This window comes from Gadus macrocephalus, chromosome 18, assembly GCF_031168955.1.
Source record: "Gadus macrocephalus chromosome 18, ASM3116895v1".
NCBI classification, from domain to species: Eukaryota; Metazoa; Chordata; class Actinopteri; order Gadiformes; family Gadidae; genus Gadus; species Gadus macrocephalus.
In genome coordinates, this window is record NC_082399.1 from 287736 (window position 1) to 315445 (window position 27710).

Here is a 27710-nt window from a genome sequence, read left to right on the forward strand (position 1 = left end):
CCCCCCCCCCCACACACAGACCTCTGGCCCCCCCCCAGGGGAGACACCACACACACACACACACACACACACAGACCTCTGCCCCCCCCCCCCCCCCCCCGGGGGCTCTGTGAAACAGACTGCAGGGCAGATTAGGAGCAACTGGATGAAGTTACAGACCCCCCCATCGGGTTCACTGGACCACCTCCACCTCTACTGTCACTAGGTCCTCTAGAGCTCTACTTCCTCTAGCTCTACACCTCTCTTTCTATACATCTAGTTCTATACCTCTAGTTCTATACCTCTCCTTTTATACTTCTAGTTCTATACCTCGCCTATACTTCTAGGTCTATACCTCCTTCTATACTTCCTCTCGTTCTTTGGGTTCTTTCCTCGTGTCCTCTCTCCTGGTTCCTCACGGACTTCCTTTCCCATAACGTCCCCCCCCCCCCCCCCCCCCGCTGGCCCCGCCCACCAGGGAGTCACTGCTTCAATTACGGAACACGACGATGTTGTTACGGCGAGCAGATGTTTTTCTGCTCGATGTCACGGATAACCTTTATTAAAGGGTCTCGGCTAAGGACGCCCAGATGAGACCACTTTCCACTGGAGCAGTGCAGCATGAGCTGCAGATGTTGTGCAAACTCTCCCACGGTCTCCATGGCTACGGGATGAACACACGGACCAGCCCAAGGTGATCCACACGCTCCGCTGACCGGGGGCCAAAGTAAACTGACGTCACGCTCTCGGCGGACACGGAGCCCCCACAGAGCGGTGACGTCGTCAGTCGTTAAACAGGACCTTGTTTTTCTCCGTGTCCTCGCGGGACGCGGGGAGCGGGCTCACAGCGCCGCCTCACAGCGCCGCTCCAGAGCGTGCTCACAGCGCCGCTCTGGAGCGGGCTCACAGCGCCGCCTCACAGCGCCGCTCTGGAGCGGGCTCACAGCGCCGCCTCACAGCGCCACTCCAGAGCGTGCTCACAGCGCCGCTCGGGAGCGAGCTCACAGCGCCGCTCGGGAGCGGGCTCACAGCGCCGCTCTGGAGCGGGCTCACAGCGCCGCTCTGGAGCGGGCTCACAGCGCCGCTCTGGAGCGAGCTCACAGCGCCGCTCTGGAGCGGTCCTTTATTCAGAGAGCCCCCCAGGGGTGGACGCATGGCGCTGGAGCTCCAGGTCAGCGCTGGTCACTAAAGGAGGACATGTTCATATCAGGGTACCACAAAGAATGTTTATTAGCTACACAAATCACTCACACTGTCATGGAGTCATGGCGTCATGGCGTCAGCCCACGGACACCGAGCCGCTAAAATGAGTCTTTTCACAAGAGAGTGAAGCCGGGGGCCCTAAGCCGGGGGCCCTAAGCCGGGGGCCCTAAGCCGGGGGCGCAGGGCCTCAGCGCCCTCTAATTAATGTACAGTCTCGGGACATTGGTCCCTCTCTCCTCTCCTGGCAGGGGAGGGGCCGGTGGGGGGGGGGGGGGGGGGGGGGAGGCTGAAGGGGGGGGGGGGGGGGGGAGGCTTGGGGGGGGGGGGGGAGGCTGAAGGGGGGGGGGGGGGGGGGGGTGGGGGGTCCTAGGTGATGTAGATGCGGTGGAAGTCGTTGGCCCCGAAGGCGCAGTTGCACTTGGGGCACTTCCTCTGGCGCGTGTCGTAGCGCGTCTTCAGGCACTCGTAGCAGAACACGTGGAAGCACTTGGTGAGCACCGTCTCCTTGTCCCGCGTGTTGCAGCACGGGCAGCGCAGCTTGGCCTGCAGGGGGACACGTTACCAGGGGGACACGTTACCAGGGGGACGCGTTACCAGGGGGACGCGTTACCAGGGGGACGCGTTACCAGGGGGACGCGTTACCAGGGGGACATGGGTCGTAAACCAGGACACGGCCCGCAACAAAGAGGTAAAGTACCGCTCAAACAACACACCCCTCCATGTTCTGATCACCGGGCTGTCCCCCCCCCTGTGTCCCCCCCCCCCTCCCCCTGTGTCTCCCCCCTCCCCTCCCCCTGTGTTCCCCCGCCCCCTCCCCCTGTGTCTCTCCCCTCCCCTCCCCTGTGTCCCCCCCCCCCTCTCCCCTGTGTCTCTCCCCTCCCCTCCCCTGTGTCCCCCCCCCCCTCCCCCTGTGTCTCCCCCCTCCCCTCCCCTGTGTCCCCCCCCCTCCCCCTGTGTCTCCCCCCTCCCCTCCCCCTGTGTTCCCCCGCCCCCTCCCCCTGTGTCTCTCCCCTCCCCTCCCCTGTGTCCCCCCCCCCTCTCCCCTGTGTCTCTCCCCCCCCCTCCTCCTGTGTCTTTCCCCCCTCCCCCCCCTGTCCCCCCCACTCCTGTCCCCTGTGTCTCCCCCCTCCCCTGTGTCTCTCCCCCCCGTGTCTCCCCCCTCCCATGTGTCTCTCCCACCTCCCCCCACCCCCCGTGTCTCCCCCCCCTCCCCTGTGTCTCCCCCCTCCCCTGTGTCTCCCCCCCCTCCCCCCCCCCCCGTGTCTCCCCCCTCCCCTGTGTCTCCCCCCCCTCCCCCCCCCCCCCGTGTCTCCCCCCTCCCCTGTGTCTCCCCCCCCTCCCGTGTCTCCCCCCTCCCCTGTGTCTCCCCCCCCTCCCCCCCCCCCCGTGTCTCCCCCCTCCCCTGTGTCTCCCCCCTCCCCTGTGTCTCCCCCCCCCTCCCCCCCCCCGTGTCTCCCCCCTCCCCTGTGTCTCCCCCCCCCCCCTCACCTTGTACTGGTTGATCTCCTCCTGCAGGATCTCGTCGGCGTCGGTGTAGACCTCCACCTTCTTCTGCTTCTCCAGCCGCCGCCGCAGCCGTGAGAGGTCCTCCTGGGCCCTCTTCAGGTTCCCGCTCTCCCTCTCGCGGGCCGTGCGGTTCTCCGCCACCGAGACCTGGATCTCCTTCAGCTTGGCCTGCGTGTGCTCCAGCTGCACCTTCAGGTCCTCCGCCAGCTGGGCCGCCTCCACCGCCTGGTCGCCAGGGGAACCGTGCTGTTAGATCACGCTGCTACCTCAGGAGGCCCTGCCCCTGGTTCTACGTCACGAGGACCCCCCCGGGTTCTACGTCACTAGGACCCCCCCCCCCGGGTTCTACGTCACTAGGACCCCCCCCCGGGTTCTACGTCACTAGGACCCCCCCCCCCGGGTTCTACGTCACTAGGACCCCCCCCCCCCCCGGGTTCTACGTCACTAGGACCCCCCCCCCCCCGGGTTCTACGTCACTAGGACCCCCCCCCGGGTTCTACGTCACTAGGACCCCCCCCCCCGGGTTCTACGTCACTAGGATCCCCCCCGGTTCTACGTCACTAGGACCCCCCCCCGGTTCTACGTCACTAGGACCCCCCCCCCCCCCCGGTTCTACGTCACTAGGACCCCCCCCCGGGTTCTACGTCACTAGGACCCCCCCCCCGGGTTCTACGTCACTAGGACCCCCCCGGGTTCTACGTCACTAGGACCCCCCCCCCCCCGGGTTCTACGTCACTAGGACCCCCCCCCCCGGGTTCTACGTCACTAGGACCCCCCCCCCCCCCGGGTTCTACGTCACTAGGACCCCCCCCCCGGGTTCTACGTCACTAGGACCCCCCCCCCGGGTTCTACGTCACTAGGACCCCCCCCCCCGGGTTCTACGTCACTAGGACCCCCCCCCCCCCCCCGGGTTCTACGTCACTAGGACCCCCCCCCCCCCCGGGTTCTACGTCACTAGGACCCCCCCCCCCCCCCGGGTTCTACGTCACTAGGACCCCCCCCCGGTTCTACGTCACTAGGACCCCCCCCCCGGGTTGTACGTCACTAGGACCCCCCCCCCTGTTCTACGTCACTAGGACCCCCCCCCCCCCCCCCCCCGGTTCTACGTCACGAGGACCTTCCCCCGGTTCTACGTCACGAGGACCCCCCCCCGGTTCGACGTCACTAGGACCACCCCGGGTTCTCCGTCACTAGACCTGGTTCTCCGTCACCAGACCTGGTTCTCCGTGGAGGCGGGCCTCACCTTCCTCTTGTGGAGCTCCAGGGCCTGGGTGCGGACGGCCAGCTCCTTCTCCAGCGCTGCCAGGGCGCTCTGCAGCACCCCCTCCTTCTCCTCCAGGCGCTGCACCACCAGCAGCTGGGCGTCCACCTGACGGACAGGGACAGCGGCCAATCAGGGGGGAGGACACACACACCTGGTCTGAGGGGGGGGGGACCTGTACCTGGTCTGAGGGGACGGACGGACCTGTACCTGGTCTGAGGGGACGGACGGACCTGTACCTGGTCTGAGGGGACGGACGGACCTGTACCTGGTCTGAGGGGACGGACGGACCTGTACCTGGTCTGAGGGGACGGACGGACCTGTACCTGGTCTGAAGGGGGGGGGGACCTGTACCTGGACTGAGGGAGGGGGGGACCTGTACCTGGTCTGAGGGGGGGACCTGTACCTGGTCTGAGGGGGGGGGGGGACCTGTACCTGGACTGAGGGAGGGGGGGACCTGTACCTGGTCTGAGAGGGGGGGGCTGTACCTGGGTCTTGAAGGTGAGGACCTGTACCTGAGTCTTGAAGGTGAGGACCTGTACCTGGTCTAAGGGGGGGGACCTGTACCTGGTCTAAGGGGGGGGACCTGTACCTGGTCTAAGGGGGGGGACCTGTACCTGGTCTAAGGGGGGGGACCTGTACCTGGTCTAAGGGGGGGGACCTGTACCTGGTCTAAGGGGGGGGACCTGTACCTGGTCTGAGGGGGGGGACCTGTACCTGGTCTAAGGGAGGGGGGACCTGTACCTGGTCTAAGGGAGGGGGGACATGTACCTGGTCTAAGGGAGGGGGGACATGTACCTGGTCTGAGGGGGGGGACCTGTACCTGGGTCTTGAAGGTGAGGACCTGGTCCGCCAGCTCCTCCTTCTCCTCCTTCAGCAGCTTGTAGATCTGGTTGGACTTGATGCGCTCACTCATCAGCTTGAAGTTGGCGTCGTCCTTCTCGCGGAGCTGCTGCAGCAGGCGGCTGTTCTGCTCCTGCATGTCCTCGAAGGCCTGCCCCGTCACGTCCATCTCGCTCAGCAGGGCCTCCTCCTCCTGGGGGGACAGGGCTCCATCATCATCATCAGCCTCTTCATCACCACCATGGGTAAACACAGCCACGGTGCTCGTGGTTAACCCCCTGTTCACACCCCTCTGCAGACGTGATACCGAACAGAGGACGACTCCCCCGCTGACGGGGGGAGGGCGGAGGGACACACCAGCTCTGGTCTCCACTCGGACACAAGTCAGATCACCAACACAGCGTCTCATTGTCCTGACGCAGCGCAGAGCAACAGGCCCTAGCTCCCCTAGCCCTAACCCAACAGGCCCTAGCTCCCCTAGCCCTAACCCAACAGGCCCTAGCTCCCCTAGCCCAACAGGCCCTAGCTCCCCTAGCCCTAACCCAACAGGCCCTAGCTCCCCTAGCCCTAACCCAACAGGCCCTAGCTCCACTAACCCTAACCCAACAGGCCCTAGCTCCCCTAGCCCAACAGGCCCTAGCTCCCCTAGCCCTAACCCAACAGGCCCTAGCTCCCCTAGCCCTAACCCAACAGGCCCTAGCTCCCCTAGCCCTAACCCAACAGGCCCTAGCTCCCCTAGCCCTAACCCAACAGGCCCTAGCTCCCCTAGCCCTAACCCAACAGGCCCTAGCTCCCCTAGCCCTAACCCAACAGGCCCTAGCTCCCCTAGCCCTAACCCAACAGGCCCTAGCTCCCCTAGCCCTAACCCAACAGGCCCTAGCTCCCCTAGCCCTAACCCAACAGGCCCTAGCTCCCCTAGCCCTAACCCAACAGGCCCTAGCTCCCCTAGCCCAACAGGCCCTAGCCCTAACCCAACAGGCCCTAGCTCCCCTAGCCCTAACCCAACAGGCTGTAGCTCCCCTAGCCCTAACCCAACAGGCCCTAGCTCCCCTAGCCCTAACCCAACAGGCCCTAGCTCCCCTAGCCCTAACCCAACAGGCCCTAGCTCCCCTAGCCCAACAGGCCCTAGCTCCCCTAGCCCTAACCCAACAGGCCCTAGCTCCCCTAGCCCTAACCCAACAGGCTGTAGCTCCCCTAGCCCTAACCCAACAGGCCCTAGCTCCCCTAGCCCTAACCCAACAGGCCCTAGCTCCCCTAGCCCTAACCCAACAGGCCCTAGCTCCCCTAGCCCAACAGGCCCTAGCTCCCCTAGCCCTAACCCAACAGGCCCTAGCTCCCCTAGCCCTAACCCAACAGGCCCTAGCTCCCCTAGCCCTAACCCAACAGGCCCTAGCTCCCCTAGCCCTAACCCAACAGGCCCTAGCTCCCCTAGCCCTAACCCAACAGGCCCTAGCTCCCCTAGCCCTAACCCAACAGGCTGTAGCTCCCCTAGCCCTAACCCAACAGGCCCTAGCTCTCCTAGCCCTAACCCAACAGGCCCTAGCTCCCCTAGCCCAACAGGCCCTAGCTCCACTAGCCCTAACCCAACAGGCCCTAGCTCCCCTAGCCCTAACCCAACAGGCTGTAGCTCCGCTGCTCAGTGGGAGTCTCCCTTAAGGCGCTGCCGCCCCAGATGTGTTTCCAATTAGCTGGTGTTTATCCTCTGCTCCGTCACACCGTCAGACCCCAACCCCCCCCTACCCTCCTCCACCTCCCCCTCCCCCATCACCTCCACCCCCCCCCCGGCCCTGAGCTGACACCAATGAGTAGTGGCAGCCTGGGTCAGATACCAGAGCCACAAGGGGCCCGGGGGGGGGGGGTGAGTGCAGTGCGGGCGTGGCCCATCTGCTGTGACGTAGCGGGGCTCGGCGGAGGGGCTCGTAACATACCACAGGGGTGAGGCAACGTGTTCACAGCGCTCTCCGGTGTGGAGCCCCTCTCCAGGACGCAGTGTCCTGTTCCAACAACACACCAAGCAGCCTCATCTGCAATTAATGAAATGCAGATCCAGCATTGAGCAGGTCTGGTCCTGCATTCATGCACCATGACGCTGTGTCCCAGGAGGCCTTCTGCCCAGGGCGGAGCTGCTAATGCTCTCCATTCACTCTGCTGGGCTGGAGATAGCTTCAGGATGCTAATGCTCTCCATTCACTCTGCTGGGCTGGAGCTAGCTTCAGGATGCTAATGGTCTCCATTCACTCTGCTGGGCTGGAGATAGCTTCAGGATGCTAATGCTCTCCATTCACTCTGCTGGGCTGGAGCTAGCTTCAGGATGCTAATGCTCTCCATTCACTCTGCTGGGCTGGAGCTAGCTTCAGGATGCTAATGCTCTCCATTCACTCTGCTGGGCTGGAGATAGCTTCAGGATGCTAATGCTCTCCATTCACTCCGCTGGGCTGGAGCTAGCTTCAGGATGCTAATGCTCTCCATTCACTTCGCTGGGCTGGAGCTAGCTTCAGGATGCTAATGCTCTCCATTCACTCCGCTGGGCTGGAGCTAGCTTCAGGATGCTAATGCTCTCCATTCACTCCGCTGGGCTGGAGCTAGCTTCAGGATGCTAATGCTCTCCATTCACTCCGCTGTGCTGGAGCTAGCTTCAGGATGCTAATGCTCTCCATTCACTCCGCTGGGCTGGAGCTAGCTTCAGGATGCTAATGCTCTCCATTCACTCCGCTGGGCTGGAGCTAGCTTCAGGATGCTAATGCTCTCCATTCACTCCGCTATGCTGGAGCTAGCTTCAGGAAGCTAATGCTCTCCATTCACTCTGCTGGGCTGGAGCTAGCTTCAGGATGCTAATGTTGTCCATTCACTCTGCTGGGCTGGAGCTAGCTTCAGGATGCTAATGCTGTCCATTCACTCTGCTGGGCTGGAGCTAGCTTCAGGATGCTAATGCTCTCCATTCACTCCGCTGTGCTGGAGCTAGCTTCAGGAAGCTAATGCTCTCCATTCACACTGCTGTGCTGGAGCTAGCTTCAGGATGCTAATGCTCTCCATTCACTCCGCTGTGCTGGAGCTAGCTTCAGGATGCTAATGCTGTCCATTCACTCTGCTGGGCTGGAGCTAGCTTCAGGATGCTAATGCTGTCCATTCACTCTGCTGGGCTGGAGCTAGCTTCAGGATGCTAATGCTCTCCATTCACTCCGCTGTGCTGGAGCTAGCTTCAGGATGCTAATGCTGTCCATTCACTCTGCTGGGCTGGAGCTAGCTTCAGGATGCTAATGCTCTCCATTCACTCCGCTGTGCTGGAGCTAGCTTCAGGATGCTAATGCTGTCCATTCACTACATCAATGCATTCTACACGACGGAGTTGGGTATCTTACATTATGCCAAATTAAATTACTTAGTTCAACGTAATTCCCCCGAAATTATTGCATTAACATGCCGCAAGTGTCATTCAATGTATTTTAATGCTCTGCTTGTATGGTCCAAGTGTAGTTTGAAAAATGCACCCCCTGCTGGCGACTTTCATTGGTTACTGCTGCAATTTAGTCCCGCCCACGGACGCTCTGCCTCATACGGATGCAAATCATTTTTGCTACACATGTACCACCTAGACGTGTTGCAAAACTACCTGCAAAAAACCTTGAGACTTGCAGGAGCAGATTCCCGCAGTTGTAACGATGGACTTGTGCTCGCTCATTAAAATGCTGAATGAACATAGCGTTCTATATCATTTTATTTGTGAGGATTTTTTTCAAAGATGTGCAACTGATGCATTAGTTCATATTTGGGTTTACGAATGCACACATTCTGGGCATGTTCTCAGATTATGAAACACGGGTATGCGAATGTGTTTTGCACCATCTGCGCTGCAACGATTGTAGCGAAAGTGTAAATTGCATGAATCTTTGAAGTTGTGATGCATAGGATAGGATTTGTGCACCTGTAACAGACTTGTGAACTTGTAGACCCTATTTTGTGTTTACAACGGTAGAAAAAATATTTACGACTTCAAATGTACTGTTACACATTTCTGACTTTAGTGTACGCATACAAAATCTGCAGTTACAGGTGCTGAGGACTGTTGCTACGATAATACCTTCGTACTTATGGAGGCATGAACGGAAAATTAAATAAAAGTTGCCTCGATGAACCGCTCATCACAGGACACACACACACACACACACACGTGTGTGTGTGTGCACTCATGCCGCGTGTGAATACATGCGTGCCCTGCGTGTGTGTGTGTGTGTGCGTGCGTGTACCTGCTTGGTGGCGGCCAGCTTCTTCTGCAGGTGGTCGATGGTCTCCTCGGCCACACGGATCTTCCTCAGAGCGTCTTCGTCAGCCAGCTTCTTGCTCTCCTTGCGCTCGCGCTCCTCCAGCTCCCGAACGCGCACCCTCAGCTCGTCCACCTGGGGGGGGTGGGGGGGGGCGCGCGTCAGAGCAGGGGCGTGGGCCGGGGCTCTCTCTTACCCAAGAGGCTGAGGTTCATGAGTTCATGTGAGGCCTTCATGCAGACCCACTGCCCACTTTATATCTATCAGCCAGAGAACCCAACACAAGCCTGTCCACCTGCCCCCCCACCCCCCCTGTGGACCCCCTCCCCCCTGGAGGATAGAGGGAGGACCACCGCTCCCCCACCCCCCTGTGGACCCCCTCCCCCCTGGAGGATAGAGGGAGGACCACCACTCCCCCTGGAGGGTAGAGGGAGGACCACCGCTCCCCCTGGAGGGTAGAGGGAGGACCACCGCTCCCCCACCCCCCTGTGGACCCCCTCCCCCCTGGAGGGTAGAGGGTGGACCAGCGCTCCCCCAGAGGGTAGAGGGTGGACCAGCGCTCCCCCTGAGGGTAGAGGGTGGACCAGCGCTCCCCCTGAGGGTAGAGGGTGGACCAGCGCTCCCCCAGAGGGTAGAGGGTGGACCAGCGCTCCCCCAGAGGGTAGAGGGTGGACCAGCGCTCCCCCTGAGGGTAGAGGGTGGACCAGCGCTCCCCCAGAGGGTAGAGGGTGGACCAGCGCTCCCCCAGAGGGTAGAGGGTGGACCAGCGCTCCCCCAGAGGGTAGAGGGTGGACCAGCGCTCCCCCAGAGGGTAGAGGGTGGACCAGCGCTCCCCCAGAGGGTAGAGGGTGGACCAGCGCTCCCCCTGAGGGTAGAGGGTGGACCAGCGCTCCCCCAGAGGGTAGAGGGTGGACCAGCGCTCCCCCAGAGGGTAGACCCCCTCATAGGAGCCTCACCTCTGCCTTGGACTTGCGCTCGGCGGCCATGAGCTGGACCTTGTCCCTCTGCTCCTTGGGGGCCGACTTGTACATGTCCAGCAGCAGCTTCATCTCCTTCTGGGACTCCTGCGCCTTCCTGCAGGGACACAGCAGGACCGTTACAGTCAGGCCTTAACCCCGACCCCGCCCCGCCCCGCCGACAGACGACCCCGCGGGACCTACTTGAGCTCGGCTCTCAGCATCTTCAGCGTGTCGGAGTCCTTCCTCTTCAGCTCCTCGCTGCGCTGCCGCTCTCTCTCCCGCTCCCTCTCGCGCTCCCGCTCCACCTCGCGCTCCCGCTCCCGGGCCCTCTGTCTCTCCAGCTCCTTCCGCCTCTCCTCCTCCTCCTCCTGGTCCTCCTCCTCCTCTTTCTTCACGTCCAGGGCGTCCCCTGGAGGCTCGTCCAGGACCAGGACGCCGGAGTCTCCGCCCTGGCAACGCAGCTGGGGGGAGGAGGAAGAGGAGGTCAGACACACAACATCAACCACTCATCTCTTCAAAACAAAGGCGTGGAGCACATGAGCCTCAAACTCTCCAGGACCAATCCCGTCGTCCTGAGGCACCACCTCCCTCTCATCGGTTCAGGCAGCTCTTCTGGAGAAGGGGGAGCTAAACCAGTAGCTGGGTGCTACTGTTCAGCCGGGCTGACCCGAGCCCCCACTACCCCCCCCCAGTGCGGCAGGCTGACGGAGGCCCCCCACCTTGTTGATCTCCATCTGCGTCTCCCTGAGCTTCCTCTTGTAGCGCTGCACGTCGCCCTTCAGCTGCAGGTTGTGGTTCTGCAGGCTGCTGATCAGGTGGCGCATCTCCCTGTTGATAGGGCCTGGAGAACATGTTCTGTATTATGAACTATAAAGATTCACTTAAAAGGCAAGAGATCATTCTTTAGCATGACCAACACAACGTTGGAAGCAGTCAGAATGTAAACTGATCTTTGCTTCAGGCCAGGCCAGGCCGAATGGTGGAGTTAATTGATCCGTCTTAATCTTTATTTAACTATTGAATTGTAAAAGAAAAATGTATATAAATCGTACTGATATGCACTCAGTAACGCTAGCAAATCCCGAAAATACATACATATATATATATATATATATATATATATATATATATATATTAGAGCTGTCAGTTAAACGCGCTATTAACGGCTTTAACGCAAACCAATTTTAACGGCGTTAAAAAAATTATCGCGCGATTAACGCAATTGTTTTATTAAAAAAATATATATATAATAATTTTTCTTTGGCTCAAAACAAAGAAGCAGTAGCCTGACTGCTATGTTCAAATGACATTTGTTCAAAGCAGTCGTTTAATTGCACTATAGGCTCTTTTTTTGTATCGTCCTGTTTTGATCAGTATATGCCAATGTTGTTATCAATAAAAAATCATTTGCACAAGGCAAGCCGATGCACTTCACCATGTTGATAAGAGAATTAAAATGAGAAGAATTATGGGACAAAAAAATCAAGGGATATTTAGTATAGAAAAAGAATTTGCGATTAATCGCGATTAATCGTGAGTTAACTATGACATTAATGCGATTAATCCCGATTAAATATTTTAATCGCTTGACAGCTCTAATATATATATATATATATATACACACACACACACACACACACAATAAAAATAACATTATTTTATGCAATTACATCGCAATTTCCACCCGGTACAACCCCCCAGTCAGTACTGACCCACCCGGTACAACCCCCCAGTCAGTACTGACCCACCCGGTACAACCCTCTCCTGTCAGTAGTGATCGATGGTATCACCCCGTCAGTACTGGTCCACGTGGTTTAACCCCGTCAGTACTGGTCCACGTGGTTTAACCCCGTCAGTACTGGTCCACGTGGCTTAACCCCGTCAGTACTGGTCCACGTGGCTTAACCCCGTCAGTACTGGTCCACGTGGCTTAACCCCGTCAGTACTGGTCCACGTGGCTTAACCCAGTCAGTACTGGTCCACGTGGTTTAACCCCGTCAGTACTGGTCCACGTGGTTTAACCCCGTCAGTACTGGTCCACGTGGCTTAACCCAGTCAGTACTGGTCCACGTGGCTTAACCCCGTCAGTACTGGTCCACGTGGTTTAACCCAGTCAGTATTGATCCACGTGGTTTAACCCCGTCAGTACTGGTCCACGTGGCTTAACCCAGTCAGTATTGATCCACGTGGTTTAACCCCGTCAGTACTGGTCCACGTGGCTTAACCCCGTCAGTACTGGTCCACGTGGTTTAACCCCGTCAGTACTGATCCACGTGGCTTAACCCCGTCAGTACTGGTCCACGTGGCTTAACCCCGTCAGTACTGATCCACGTGGCTTAACCCCGTCAGTACTGGTCCACGTGGCTTAACCCCGTCAGTACTGGTCCACGTGGTTTAACCCCGTCAGTACTGGTCCACGTGGTTTAACCCAGTCAGTATTGATCCACGTGGCTTAACCCCGTCAGTACTGGTCCACGTGGTTTAACCCCGTCAGTACTGGTCCACGTGGTTTAACCCCGTCAGTACTGGTCCACGTGGTTTAACCCCGTCAGTACTGGTCCACGTGGCTTAACCCAGTCAGTATTGATCCAGTCAGTACTGGTATAGCCCCGTCAGTAGTAGTACTGGTATAACCCCGTCAGTACTGATCCAGGGTTAGTATAGTATAGGGTTAGTTGGTATAACCCGGTCAGTACTGATCCAGGGTTAGTATAGTATAGGGTTAGTTGGTATAACCCGGTCAGTACTGATCCAGGGTTAGTATAGTATAGGGTTAGTTGGTATAACCCGGTCGGTACTGATCCAGGGTTAGTATAGTATAGGGTTAGTTGGTATAACCCGGTCGGTACTGATCCAGGGTTAGTATAGTATAGGGTTAGTTGGTATAACCCGGTCGGTACTGATCCAGGGTTAGTATAGTATAGGGTTAGTTGGTATAACCCGGTCGGTACTGATCCAGGGTTAGTATAGTATAGGGTTAGTTGGTATAACCCGGTCAGTACTGATCCAGGGTTAGTATAGTATAGGGTTAGTTGGTATAACCCGGTCAGTACTGATCCAGGGTTAGTATAGTATAGGGTTAGTTGGTATAACCCGGTCAGTACTGATCCAGGGTTAGTATAGTATAGGGTTAGTTGGTATAACCCGGTCGGTACTGATCCAGGGTTAGTATAGTATAGGGTTAGTTGGTATAACCCGGTCGGTACTGATCCAGGGTTAGTATAGTATAGGGTTAGTTGGTATAACCCGGTCGGTACTGATCCAGGGTTAGTATAGTATAGGGTTAGTTGGTATAACCCGGTCAGTACTGATCCAGGGTTAGTATAGTATAGGGTTAGTTGGTATAACCCGGTCGGTACTGATCCAGGGTTAGTATAGTATAGGGTTAGTTGGTATAACCCGGTCAGTACTGATCCAGGGTTAGTATAGTATAGGGTTAGTTGGTATAACCCGGTCAGTACTGATCCAGGGTTAGTATAGTATAGGGTTAGTTGGTATAACCCGGTCAGTACTGATCCAGGGTTAGTATAGTATAGGGTTAGTTGGTATAACCCGGTCAGTACTGATCCAGGGTTAGTATAGTATAGGGTTAGTTGGTATAACCCGGTCGGTACTGATCCAGGGTTAGTATAGTATAGGGTTAGTTGGTATAACCCGGTCGGTACTGATCCAGGGTTAGTATAGTATAGGGTTAGTTGGTATAACCCGGTCAGTACTGATCCAGGGTTAGTATAGTATAGGGTTAGTTGGTATAACCCGGTCGGTACTGATCCAGGGTTAGTATAGTATAGGGTTAGTTGGTATAACCCGGTCGGTACTGATCCAGGGTTAGTATAGTATAGGGTTAGTTGGTATAACCCGGTCGGTACTGATCCAGGGTTAGTATAGTATAGGGTTAGTTGGTATAACCCGGTCGGTACTGATCCAGGGTTAGTATAGTATAGGGTTAGTTGGTATAACCCGGTCGGTACTGATCCAGGGTTAGTATAGTATAGGGTTAGTTGGTATAACCCGGTCGGTACTGATCCAGGGTTAGTATAGTATAGGGTTAGTTGGTATAACCCGGTCAGTACTGATCCAGGGTTAGTATAGTATAGGGTTAGTTGGTATAACCCGGTCGGTACTGATCCAGGGTTAGTATAGTATAGGGTTAGTTGGTATAACCCGGTCGGTACTGATCCAGGGTTAGTATAGTATAGGGTTAGTTGGTATAACCCGGTCGGTACTGATCCAGGGTTAGTATAGTATAGGGTTAGTTGGTATAACCCGGTCGGTACTGATCCAGGGTTAGTATAGTATAGGGTTAGTTGGTATAACCCGGTCGGTACTGATCCAGGGTTAGTATAGTATAGGGTTAGTTGGTATAACCCGGTCGGTACTGATCCAGGGTTAGTATAGTATAGGGTTAGTTGGTATAACCCGGTCGGTACTGATCCAGGGTTAGTATAGTATAGGGTTAGTTGGTATAACCCGGTCGGTACTGATCCAGGGTTAGTATAGTATAGGGTTAGTTGGTATAACCCGGTCAGTACTGATCCAGGGTTAGTATAGTATAGGGTTAGTTGGTATAACCCGGTCGGTACTGATCCAGGGTTAGTATAGTATAGGGTTAGTTGGTATAACCCGGTCGGTACTGATCCAGGGTTAGTATAGTATAGGGTTAGTTGGTATAACCCGGTCGGTACTGATCCAGGGTTAGTATAGTATAGGGTTAGTTGGTATAACCCGGTCGGTACTGATCCAGGGTTAGTATAGTATAGGGTTAGTTGGTATAACCCGGTCAGTACTGATCCAGGGTTAGTATAGTATAGGGTTAGTTGGTATAACCCGGTCGGTACTGATCCAGGGTTAGTATAGTATAGGGTTAGTTGGTATAACCCGGTCAGTACTGATCCAGGGTTAGTATAGTATAGGGTTAGTTGGTATAACCCGGTCGGTACTGATCCAGGGTTAGTATAGTGTAGGGTTAGTTGGTATAACCCGGTCGGTACTGATCCAGGGTTAGTATAGTATAGGGTTAGTTGGTATAACCCGGTCAGTACTGATCCAGGGTTAGTATAGTATAGGGTTAGTTGGTATAACCCGGTCGGTACTGATCCAGGGTTAGTATAGTATAGGGTTAGTTGGTATAACCCGGTCAGTACTGATCCAGGGTTAGTATAGTATAGGGTTAGTTGGTATAACCCGGTCGGTACTGATCCAGGGTTAGTATAGTGTAGGGTTAGTTGGTATAACCCGGTCGGTACTGATCCAGGGTTAGTATAGTGTAGGGTTAGTTGGTATAACCCGGTCGGTACTGATCCAGGGTTAGTATAGTATAGGGTTAGTTGGTATAACCCGGTCGGTACTGATCCAGGGTTAGTATAGTATAGGGTTAGTTGGTATAACCCGGTCGGTACTGATCCAGGGTTAGTATAGTATAGGGTTAGTTGGTATAACCCGGTCGGTACTGATCCAGGGTTAGTATAGTATAGGGTTAGTTGGTATAACCCGGTCAGTACTGATCCAGGGTTAGTATAGTATAGGGTTAGTTGGTATAACCCGGTCGGTACTGATCCAGGGTTAGTATAGTATAGGGTTAGTTGGTATAACCCGGTCAGTACTGATCCAGGGTTAGTATAGTATAGGGTTAGTTGGTATAACCCGGTCGGTACTGATCCAGGGTTAGTATAGTATAGGGTTAGTTGGTATAACCCGGTCGGTACTGATCCAGGGTTAGTATAGTATAGGGTTAGTTGGTATAACCCGGTCGGTACTGATCCAGGGTTAGTATAGTATAGGGTTAGTTGGTATAACCCGGTCAGTACTGATCCAGGGTTAGTATAGTATAGGGTTAGTTGGTATAACCCGGTCGGTACTGATCCAGGGTTAGTATAGTGTAGGGTTAGTTGGTATAACCCGGTCAGTACTGATCCAGGGTTAGTATAGTGTAGGGTTAGTTGGTATAACCCGGTCGGTACTGATCCAGGGTTAGTATAGTATAGGGTTAGTTGGTATAACCCGGTCGGTACTGATCCAGGGTTAGTATAGTATAGGGTTAGTTGGTATAACCCGGTCAGTACTGATCCAGGGTTAGTATAGTGTAGGGTTAGTTGGTATAACCCGGTCAGTACTGATCCAGGGTTAGTATAGTATAGGGTTAGTTGGTATAACCCGGTCAGTACTGATCCAGGGTTAGTATAGTATAGGGTTAGTTGGTATAACCCGGTCGGTACTGATCCAGGGTTAGTATAGTATAGGGTTAGTTGGTATAACCCGGTCAGTACTGATCCAGGGTTAGTATAGTATAGGGTTAGTTGGTATAACCCGGTCGGTACTGATCCAGGGTTAGTATAGTATAGGGTTAGTTGGTATAACCCGGTCAGTACTGATCCAGGGTTAGTATAGTATAGGGTTAGTTGGTATAACCCGGTCGGTACTGATCCAGGGTTAGTATAGTATAGGGTTAGTTGGTATAACCCGGTCAGTACTGATCCAGGGTTAGTATAGTGTAGGGTTAGTTGGTATAACCCGGTCGGTACTCCTACCTGCTTGCTCATTGGCAGCCAGGTTCTGCTCGAACTCGATGCGCAGCATCTCGTACTCCTTCCTGACCTGAGCTAGTGTGTCCTCCAGCTGGATCACCTCCGTCCTCAGCTTCTTCTGCAGGGACAGCTCGTCGCTCTGGGGTCAGAGGGGTCAGAGGGCACCGCAGGGTCAGAGGGCACAGCGGGATCAGAGGGCTCAGAGGGCACCGCGGGGTCAGAGGGCACAGGGGGGTCAGAGGGGTCAGAGGGCACCGCGGGGTCAGAGGCCACCACGGGGTCAGAGGCCACCGCGGGGTCAGAGGGGTCAGAGGGCACAGCGGGGGTCAGAGAGAACAGAGGGCACCGCGGGGTCAGAGGCCACCACGGGGTCAGAGGCCACCGCGGGGTCAGAGGGGTCAGAGGGCACCGCAGGGTCAGAGGGCACAGCGGTGGTCAGAGGGAACAGAGGGCACCGCGGGGTCAGAGGCCACCGCGGGGTCAGAGGGGTCAGAGGGCACCGCGGGGTCAGAGGGCACAGCGGGGGTCAGAGGGAACAGAGGGCACCGCGGGGTCAGAGGCCACCGCGGGGTCAGAAGCCACCGCGGGGTCAGAGGGGGGTCAGAGGGGTCAGAGGGGGGTCAGAGGCCACCGCGGGGTCAGAGGGGGGTCAGAGGGCACCGCGGGGTCAGAGGCCACCGCGGGGTCAGAGGGCACCGCGGGGTCAGAGGGCACAGCGGGGGTCAGAGGGAACAGAGGGCACCGCGGGGGTCAGAGGGCACCGCGGGGGTCAGAGGGCACCGCGGGGGTCAGAGGGCACAGCGGGGGTCAGAGGGCACCGCGGGGGTCAGAGGGCACAGCGGGGGTTCCCCTCCCTTCCCCTCATTGGTTTATAGTACCCTCTAAACCCGTTGTTTGAGGACTTATTTCTGCTGCCATTGTGAAGCACTTAGCAGCATGCACTTTGAATATCCTCAAAAAGATTATTATAAGATAGCATTAAGAAAAAGATAGCATAAAGATAGCATAAAGATAAAGATAGCATAAAGATAGCATGAAGGTAAAGATAGCATAAAGATAGCATAAAGGTAAATATAGCATAAAGATAGCATGAAGGTAAAGATAGCATAAAGATAGCATAAAGTTAAAGATAGCATAAAGATAGGATAAAGATAGCATTAAGGTAAAGATAGCATAAAGATAGCATAAAGGTAAAGATAGCATAAAGATAGCAGAAAGGTAAAGATAGCATAAAGATAGCAGAAAGGTAAAGATAGCATAAAGATAAAAATAGCATAAAGGTAAAGATAGCATAAAGTTAGCATGAAGGTAAATATAGCATAAAGATAAAGATAGCATAAAGGTAAAGATATCATAAAGATATCATAAAGGTAAAGATAGCATAAAGATAGCATAAAGATAAAGATAGCATAAAGATAGCATGAAGGTAAAGATAGCATAAAGATAAAGATAGCATGAAGGTAAAGATAGCATAAAGATAGCATAAAGATAAAGATAGCATAAAGATAGCATAAAGATAAAGATAGCATAAAGGTAAAGATAGCATAAAGATAGCATGAAGGTAAAGATAGCATAAAGGTAAAGAAAGCATAAAGGTAAAGATAGCATAAAGGTAAAGAAAGCATAAAGTTAAAGATAGCATAAAGGTAAAGATAGCATAAAGGTAAAGATAGCATAAAGGTAAAGATAGCATAAAGATAAAGATAGCATAAAGATAAAGATAGCATAAAGGTAAAGATAGCATAAAGATAGCATGAAGGTAAAGATAGCATAAAGGTAAAGAAAGCATAAAGGTAAAGATAGCATAAAGGTAAAGATAGCATAAAGGTAAAGATAGCATAAAGATAGCATAAAGATAAAGATAGCATAAAGGTAAAGATAGCATAAAGGTGGCGGGGGCCGGCCCGTGGCGGGGACCGGCCCGTGGCGGGGGCCAGTGGTCGTAGTACAGGGGCTGAACTGGTTACCGCAGCAGCAGCTGGCCCTGCTTAGCGATCACTGATTGGTGGTAATGATCTGGATTCTATTGTGTATGAAGGAACGTGAGCGTGTAAACAGGCTGGGAGGAGAACATGGCAGCGCTGTGTACTCATGAAAAAACAACAACAGCATTGTTGCCCAGGCTGTGATGAATGTTCTGCTCCAACACTGCCCCGCAGCCCTCCTGGATGTCATCACAAGCATCCATCCTGTTTAGCATCCACACATTTGTTTGTAAACACGTGTGTGCGTGTGCATATTTATGAAATGTGTGTGTGATGATAATGAAGCCTTCCCCCTTAGCGACAGAAACCCTGTTTGGAAACAAGGCCTGGTGGGCCTGGTGGGAACCTCTAGCAGGAACCTGTAGCAGGAACCTCTAGCAGGAACCTGTAGCAGAGGAACCTCTAGCAGAGGAACCTGTAGCAGGAACCTGTAGCAAAGGAACCTGTAGCAGAGGAACCTGTAGCAGAGGAACCTGTAGCAGAGGAACCTGTAGCAGAGGAACCTGTAGCAGAGGAACCTGTAGCAGAGGAACCTGTAGCAGGAACCTGTAGCAGAGGAACCTCTAGCAGAGGAACCTCTAGCAGAGGAACCTGTAGCAGAGGAACCTGTAGCAGAGGAACCTGTAGCAGAGGAACCTGTAGCAGAGGAACCTGTAGCAGAGGAACCTGTAGCAGAGGAACCTGTAGCAGAGGAACCTGTAGCAGAGGAACCTCTAGCAGAGGAACCTGTAGCAGAGGAACCTGTAGCAGAGGAACCCCAGGTCAGGTCAGGTGCCCCCCCCCCCCCCTCCAGGTCAGGTCAGGTCAGGTCAGGTCAGGTCAGGTCAGGTCAGGTCAGGTGCCCCCCCCCCCAGGTCAGGTGCCCCCCCCCCCCCCCCAGGTCAGGTCAGGTCAGGTCAGGTCAGGTCAGGTCAGGTGCCCCCCCCCCCCAGGTCAGGTGCCCCCCCCCCCCCCCCAGGTCAGGTCAGGTCAGGTCAGGTCAGGTCAGGTGCCCCCCCCCCCCAGGTCAGGTGCCCCCCCCCCCCCCCAGGTGGCAGCCCGGTACCTCCATGTGCTCTATCTGCCGGAGGTGGGCGTTCTTGGCGGTCAGCAGCAGGGCCCTGGCCTCGTCCAGCTGGGTCTTCACCCCCAGAGACTCGTTGTAGAGCAGGGAGAACTGGGACTGGAGACACTTGTACTCTGACGTCTCCTTCACCACCTCCTCTGGGATGTTACGCAGGTCCATCTGGGAGGAGGAGAGAGGGGAGGAGGAGGAGGAGGAGGAGGAGGAGGAGGAGGAGGACAGAGTTTGAGAAGAGAAAGAGGAGGTGGTCTGCTCTGAGCGTAGGGCTTCCTGCCCTCACTGGTGGCTCTCTGTGAACGTGTTGGTTGTTTTTGAGGACTCCTCAGTTGCTCAACTGGATAAGGGCAGTAAGGACTGGACCAACTGGATAAGGGCAGTAAGGACTGGACCAACTGGATAAGGGCAGTAAGGACTGGACCAACTGGATAAGGGCAGTAAGGACTGGAAAGGTGAACTCCACACGACCTCATGTTGGGGACAGAATGTAGGCGGAGGAGGAAGGGAAGGCTGGCAGTGGTTAAGGTGAAAGGTCATGGTCTTCTATGAGCCGTTTGATTAACGACTGTGGTAGAGTGGGGCTCTGATAAGTGAACAGGACTCCCTCTGGACCAATAGAAGGGCTCTGAGAGGTGAACAGGACTCCCTCTGGACCAATAGAAGGGCTCTGATAAGTGAACAGGACTCCCTCTGGACCAATAGAAGGGCTCTGAGAGGTGAACAGGACTCCCTCTGGACCAATAGAAGGGCTCTGAGAGGTGAACAGGACTCCCTCTGGACCAATAGAAGGGCTCTGAGAGGTGAACAGGACTCCCTCTGGACCAATAGAAGGGCTCTGAGAGGTGAACAGGACTCCCTCTGGACCAATAGAAGGGCTCTGAGAGGTGAACAGGACTCCCTCTGGACCAATAGAAGGGCTCTGATAAGTGAACAGGACTCCCTCTGGACCAATAGAAGGGCTCTGAGAGGTGAACAGGACTCCCTCTGGACCAATAGAAGGGCTCTGATAAGTGAACAGGACTCCCTCTGGACCAATAGAAGGGCTCTGAGAGGTGAACAGGACTCCCTCTGGACCAATAGAAGGGCTCTGAGAGGTGAACAGGACTCCCTCTGGACCAATAGAAGGGCTCTGAGAGGTGAACAGGACTCCCTCTGGACCAATAGAAGGGCTCTGATAAGTGAACAGGACTCCCTCTGGACCAATAGAAGGGCTCTGATAAGTGAACAGGACTCCCTCTGGACCAATAGAAGGGCTCTGAGAGGTGAACAGGACTCCCTCTGGACCAATAGAAGGGCTCTGAGAGGTGAACAGGACTCCCTCTGGACCAATAGAAGGGCTCTGAGAGGTGAACAGGACTCCCTCTGGACCAATAGAAGGGCTCTGATAAGTGAACAGGACTCCCTCTGGACCAATAGAAGGGCTCTGAGAGGTGAACAGGACTCCCTCTGGACCAATAGAAGGGCTCTGAGAGGTGAACAGGACTCCCTCTGGACCAATAGAAGGGCTCTGAGAGGTGAACAGGACTCCCTCTGGACCAATAGAAGGGCTCTGAGAGGTGAACAGGACTCCCTCTGGACCAATAGAAGGGCTCTGAGAGGTGAACAGGACTCCCTCTGGACCAATAGAAGGGCTCTGAGAGGTGAACAGGACTCCCTCTGGACCAATAGAAGGGCTCTGAGAGGTGAACAGGACTCACCTTCAGCTTCTCGCTCTCTCTCACCGCCTCCTGCAGCTCCAGCTGCAGCTTCTCCAGCTCCGCCATGCGGCTGTTGGCCACCTCCTGGTTCTGCTCCAGCTCTGCATTCAGGCTCTCGAACTGAGGTCAACATAAACACACACACACACACACACACACACACACACACACTGTGTAAACACAGGGCGGATGGAAGAAATGTGGAATGTAAACAAACGCATGCACCGCATCTCTCTGTGTGATGTCACCGGGCCTTGAATAAGACGCTCTATACCATTGGTTCTCAAAGTGCGGCCCGCGGGCCAATGGCGGCCCGCGGAATCATTCCTGGCGGCCCGCAATGACATACATAATTATGTAAGTTATAAAAATAAAAAAAATAAAAAAATAAAAATTTTAATCAATATTAATTTAAACCAATATAAATAAATATAAAGAGAAAATTCGACTCTCTCTAGCTTTTAATTAAATCCTTTTACATTTTTTAGTTTTAATCCGGCTGTACATTATTTTGAAAGGGTGAACCTCAGTTTCATGATTTAGACCTCACTTGACCTCACTCCCAGAGGTCCACGGTGCGGGTGCAATGTTTCTTTTCACCACTGGGATGCTGACTTTATGCCCACTTTACATAGTCCCACTCTATATAGTCTCACTCTATAGACCCACTCTATAGTCTCACTCTACATAGTCTCACTCTACATAGACCCACTCTCCAGTCCCGAGGGCACCAGGTGTGTCCCATGCCCCCCCCCCCCCCCCAGTAGGGTCTCAGAGGACCCCTGAGGTCTGACATGAGGAACCCGTCTGCTGAAGGCCCATGTTTACGTCTCTAAAGTGTGCCGAGCGTTAGGATAAACCGGCTTTGATCTCCTCCACTGATTAGTTTACATTATTCATTGTTTCCCCGCCGGCTGCCAACTCAAACAGCACCGAGCTGGGAGTGAGTCAGGGCGCACGGCCTCACAGCACCGAGCTGGGAGTGAGTCAGGGGCACACGGCCTGAGCACCGAGCGCTGGGAGTGAGTCAGGGGCACACGGCCTGAGCACCGAGCGCTGGGAGTGAGTCAGGGGCGCACGGCCTCACAGCACCGAGCTGGGAGTGAGTCAGGGGCGCACGGCCTCACAGCACCGAGCTGGGAGTGAGTCAGGGGCGCACGGCCTCACAGCACCGAGCTGGGAGTGAGTCAGGGGCGCACGGCCTCACAGCACCGAGCTGGGAGTGAGTCAGGGGCGCACGGCCTCACAGCACCGAGCTGGGAGTGAGTCAGGGGCACACGGCCTCAGCCTGAGCTGGGAGTGAGTCAGGGGCACACGGCCTGAGCACCGAGCTGGGAGTGAGTCAGGGGCACACGGCCTCAGCCTCAGCTGGGAGTGAGTCAGGGGCACACGGCCTCAGCCTCAGCTGGGAGTGAGTCAGGGGCACACGGCCTCAGCCTGAGCAGCTAGAGGCGGCAGTAGCTCAGAAGGTAGAGCGGGTTGGCTGGTAACCTGAAGGTTGCTGGTTCGATCCCCGGCTTCTCCTAGAGTGTCGAGGTGTCCTTGACAAGGTACCTAACCCTGACTGATGTCGTGATGTCGAAGACAAACATCCTGTCTGTCTTCGACAGCTGCTGCTGGAACAGAGACTTCCAACTCTCCAGCAGTAGCACCCCAAGGCCAGATATGGGCCCAGCGGGAAAAACTGATGATGATGATGATGATAGAGGGCCTCACTGAGCAGCAGGGGGGCTGGGGGGTACGGCTGGGGGGTACGGCTGGGGGGCTGGGGGGTACGGGGGTACGGCTGGGGCAGACTGGAGGCTCTGGGACGTGGAGCCCCCTGTCCTTCCTCTAGAGCTAACGGGGGGGTCATGGGGTGGATACCTTCTGGATGTTGAGGGTGATCTGGCCGCCTGGAAGGCCTCCTGAGCTGCCCGTGCTGTTGTACCCCGAGTTCAGCTGTGGACCACAAACACATCAGAGCCCGACTCAGAGGCAGGAGTTAAAAAAAGCAGAGGAGCGTCTGTGCCTTTAAAAGGGTTAGCGGGAGGCTGGTGTTTGTTGACATTGTGATGTTGAGATGTAAACAATATGAGCTGCAGGCACGCTCTCACGACAACGTCACCGCCAGACCAGCTGGTCAGCAGACATCCCGTACAACAGACACACAACCCAGTGGTCCACACGCACCTGGTCCATCCCCTCCGCCAGCAGCTTGTTCAGCTTCTGCTCTCTCTTGCGGAGCTTCTCGATGTCCCACTGCAGGTCCTCCACCGTGGTCTCCATCTCAGACACCTTGGTCTCCGAGCCCATCACCTTGTCCACCAGCTCGTTGTGCTACGGGGGGAAGACCGGGCTCATGAATCCCTTAGAGCGCCCCCCAGTGGCGACCAGCCGTAAGGCCTCTACCTCCGTAGCAGTAAGGGTTGTTACGGTGGCAGGTCGTTAGGGTGGCGGGTCGTTAGGTGGGCAGGTCGATAGGTGGGCAGGTCGTTAGGGTGGCAGGTCGTTAGGGTGGCAGGTCGTTAGGGTGGCAGGTCGTTAGGGTGGCAGGTCGTTAGGGTGGCAGGTCGTTAGGGTGGCAGGTCGTTAGGGTGGCAGGTCGTTAGGGTGGCAGGTCGTTAGGGTGGCAGGTCGTTAGGGTGGCAGGTCGTTAGGGTGGCGGGTCGTTAGGGTGGCAGGTCGTTAGGGTGGCGGGTCGTTAGGGTGGCAGGTCGTTAGGGTGGCAGGTCGTTAGGGTGGCGGGTCGTTAGGTGGGCAGGTCGATAGGTGGGCAGGTCGTTAGGGTGGCAGGTCGTTAGGGTGGCAGGTCGTTAGGGTGGCAGGTCGATAGGGTGGCAGGTCGTTAGGTGGGCAGGTCGATAGGGTAGTGGATGTTAGGGTGGTAGTCGCTAGGGTACGGGTCGTTACAGTACGGCTCGTTAGGGTGGCAGGTCGTTAGAGTAGTAGGTCGTTAGGTGGGCAGGTCGATAGGGTGGCAGGTCGTTAGAGTAGTAGGTCGTTAGGGTGGCAGGTCGTTAGGGTGGCGGGTCGTTAGAGTAGTAGGTCGTTAGGGTGGCAGGTCGATAGGGTGGCAGGTCGTTAGAGTAGTAGGTCGTTAGGTGGGCAGGTCGATAGGGTGGCAGGTCGTTAGGGTGGCAGGTCGATAGGGTGGCAGGTCGATAGGGTGGCAGGTCGTTAGAGTAGTAGGTCGTTAGGTGGGCAGGTCGATAGGGTGGCAGGTCGTTAGGGTGGCAGGTCGATAGGGTGGCAGGTCGTTAGAGTAGTAGGTCGTTAGGTGGGCAGGTCGTTAGGGTGGCAGGTCGTTAGAGTAGTAGGTCGTTAGGTGGGCAGGTCGTTACGCTACGAGTCGTTACGGTAACAACCTGTACTGTAACGACCTGTAACCTAAGTGGTCGTTGCTTATTGAGCTTTTGTTGACATTTAATTGAGTTCATATGCATTTCCCTCCCTCTCCAAGCTACGCAGCGTTGACTTCATGCTCCCCATCTCCCAGTAATCCCCCCCAGACGGTGCGTACCTCCAGGGACATCTTGTGGTGCCTACCCTGCAGGAAGGAGGCCAGGTCCTGTCTGCGGCCGTTCTCCTCCAGCAGGGCGCGGTTCATCCCCAACACGTCTGAGCGGGGCTCGTCTCCGCTCGCTGGGGGGACCGAGGGACACGGTTACACAACGGCCGGGTCCGATAGATATCAGCAGGATGGAGCCTGCCTCAGCCCTCTAATGCAGACATCGCCCCATCCAGGAGAGGGCCCTCATTGGGCAATGGTAAGACAAGCGCATGCACAGATGTCCATCCTTAAGTATCAGATACAGCCGACCAAGACCCTTGCTTGTATTTCAGTGATGTTCCTGCTTTGAGGGGGTGTACACCACGTCACACCCCCCCCTCTAAGCCCTGGTCCTCACCTGCTTCCTGCACGTGTCTACACAGGCTGTTGATGTGGGAGTGCAGCCGGTCGAACACGCACACCAGGCAGGCCACCGCCTCCTTGCTGAACTGCATGCGGTCCTGCAGCTGCAGGGCGACCTCCTCCTCGCCGCTGTGGTCCAGCGTGGCCAGCAGCACCTTGGCCGGCTCGCTGAGCGCAGGCCCCGCCGCGCCGTCTGGAGGGGGGGCAGGGTTAGCGCTGGGTTCGCTGCTTCAAAGGCGGCAGCGGCTGTACGATGCTGAACGCCAACGCTCGCTTTGGACTTGGGGCAGCCAACAACGACGCTGGATGTTATCATCCCAGCAGGGAAGGCCCACCTATCAGAGGCTTTGTACGAAGCCACAGTACAGAGCTGGTCGAAGGACGCTCTCTTATGCTCCTCCTCCTCATGCTCTGATTAACAGTCCGTGACATGGGTCACAACACAAGGTACGAACCCAGTTTAGAAAAACTAAATAAATCAAGCAGATAGAAGGAGAATCATTCAAAAGACAAAGGACATCATTGGTGCATTTCCTGTACTTTGTTTGGCTGCAGCCTCTCCCTAGTCGGCTGGACCGACGGTACGGTGCTACCGGGAAGTCTCTCACCGAGAGCGGCTGGGTGGGGGGGCTCCGTGGGCCGGGGCGGGGCCTCGGCCCCTCCATCAGGGGGTGGGGGCGGCTCCTTCTGCTGCTCCTCCTGGGCGTCTCCGTCGGGAGGTGGGGGTGCAGTGGGGGCCGGGGGGGCCGGAGCCCCGCCGTCCTCCATGGGGGCCGGGGGCGGGGCTGAGGAGGCAGGGGGCGGGGCTGAGGAGGCAGGGGGAGGGGCTGAGGGGGCAGGGGGGGGGGGAGCGGCCGGTTTGATGCGTTGGCGCATGACGCCGACTTTTTCCTCCAACTGTGGAACGGAGAGGGTATTAAGAGACTAAAGGGTACTCTAAGACATAAGCGTCTTAGAGTACCATATTAAGCGCTATATACATTTTATTTATTATTATTAAGAGACATAGCTGGGACCAGTACAACGTCTGAACAGGACGTAGCTGGGACCAGTACAACGTCTGAACAGGACGTAGCTGGGACCAGTACAACGTCTGAACAGGACGTAGCTGGGACCAGTACAACGTCTGAACAGGACGTAGCTGGGACCAGTACAACGTCTGAACAGGACGTAGCTGGGACCAGTACAACGTCTTAACAGGACGTAGCTGGGACCAGTACAACGTCTTGACAGGACGTAGCTGGGACCAGTACAACGTCTTGACAGGACATACCCGAGATCAGTACAATGTCCTAACATGACATACCTGAGACCAGTACCGGTTCACGATCAGGAGGGTTGTGTCGTCCGTGGCCTGTCTCTTCTCCAGCTTCTCGATTTTCTCTCGCAGCTCATCCTCCATGGCCTGCCTCTGCTCCAGGCGCTCACACAGCTTCTTGTTCTTGAACTGAATTACTTTAAGGTCCATTTCCTCCTGCATCACATAAGACAGTATACAAGTCAACCATGCGAGTCCAAAATAGTACTAAGCATCGTGTGGCATCTTATCCTAGCGATCTCTGCTGGAATGGGTTAACCTAGTGATTCTTAGTGCTTGGCACTCGTTTCTACTAACATCCTGAATTCTTAGTGCTTGGCACTCGTTTCTACTAACATCCTGAATGAACCGACAGCGATTGTTGTTTCTCTTTCTTCTGACAAATGTACTTATTGAAGGTTGCTGTGGATAAAAGCGTCTGCCGAATGTTCTAAATGTAAATGTAAAATGGACGTAGATGTGAACCCCCTGGACACAGGTAGACCATCACAGGTAGACCATGTTGTGAGGCGGGCAGCAGCCACTCACCGTAGATGACACGCCGCCGATCCGGATGGGCTCGATCAGCGTTGTTGTGGTCTTCTCCTCTTTTTTGCTCTTCTTCTCCGGTGGGCCCGGGGGGCTATCCCCTCCCGAGGGTCGCTTCCCTCCCCCGGTACCTGACATGATGATATCTGAGATAAAAATAAAATATAGGTTCAAGATTAAGCATGAAGTACTACCATATAAACATTTAAGTTTTTATTTGTTTTTAAACTGATTCCTGGTCAGTGATGGGACATATACTGGAAACCGATTGGAAGGTTGAACAATTGATGATCGTCTTCATTATAATATATTTCGTCTTTCGATATTTATTTTGTTTATTACTTTAAGATCACGGTAGCTTATCTTTCCAAGCTAGCGATGCAGTCTTGCTAATAGGCTAGCGCAGTAGCTTCATTAGTTATTGTAAATTAATGAATCAACAATAGTCCGAATTTTCTATGAACGCAAAGCAAACCACAAACTACATAAACATCTGTTGCCACCCAAACCTCTTAACAGGTAGCAACTGCAGCCGAGGAGTCCGGACGCCACAGGAAATGACCACGAGCCATTTCCGGTATTGCTATTGTTTTTAATCTACAAAACTACCAATGCTGTCATTTGACTCGAATATATTACTTGATATCAGTTTATTTGTTTTCTGAAACTCTATATATTAAAAAACACGTTATT

General features: G+C 55.2%; 1 protein-coding gene and 1 long non-coding RNA gene across 2 annotated transcripts; one reads left to right on the plus strand and one right to left on the minus strand.

Annotated features, from left to right (window-relative positions):
- Positions 1–1185: 1185 nt before the first annotated feature.
- On the minus strand, positions 1186–27675 carry rnf40 (ring finger protein 40). The gene is made up of 20 exons (XM_060035972.1): positions 27527–27675; positions 27018–27163; positions 26478–26645; positions 25780–26068; positions 25167–25364; positions 24779–24900; positions 23449–23595; positions 23143–23217; positions 21277–21396; positions 19565–19744; positions 16538–16673; positions 10730–10851; positions 10212–10471; positions 10008–10125; positions 9037–9186; positions 4773–4985; positions 3932–4057; positions 2671–2913; positions 1541–1725; positions 1186–1478 (listed from the first exon to the last, which is right to left on the minus strand). Exons 2-19 carry the CDS (start codon positions 27153–27155, stop codon positions 1549–1551), a joined length of 2982 nt encoding a protein of 993 aa, XP_059891955.1. The 5' UTR covers positions 27156–27163; positions 27527–27675; the 3' UTR covers positions 1186–1478; positions 1541–1548.
- Positions 23580–24746, plus strand: LOC132445969 (uncharacterized). Its single transcript, XR_009522748.1, has 3 exons — positions 23580–23699; positions 24100–24223; positions 24576–24746. It is a non-coding gene; the product is annotated as an uncharacterized LOC132445969 (long non-coding RNA).
- Positions 27676–27710: the final 35 nt, after the last annotated feature.

What these genes read in the sequence shown, in the direction of transcription:
- rnf40 (XM_060035972.1), bottom strand. Translation starts at nt 27,155, where the DNA reads ATGTCAGGTACCGGGGGAGGGAAGCGACCCTCGGGAGGGGATAGCCCC. An exon ending in ACCACAAGATGTCCCTGGAG is followed by an intron (nt 23,596 to 24,778) that starts GTACGCACCGTC and finishes TTCCCCCCGTAG; the next exon opens with CACAACGAGCTGGTGGACAA. An exon ending in TGGCGGAGGGGATGGACCAG is followed by an intron (nt 23,218 to 23,448) that starts GTGCGTGTGGAC and finishes TGTGGTCCACAG; the next exon opens with CTGAACTCGGGGTACAACAG.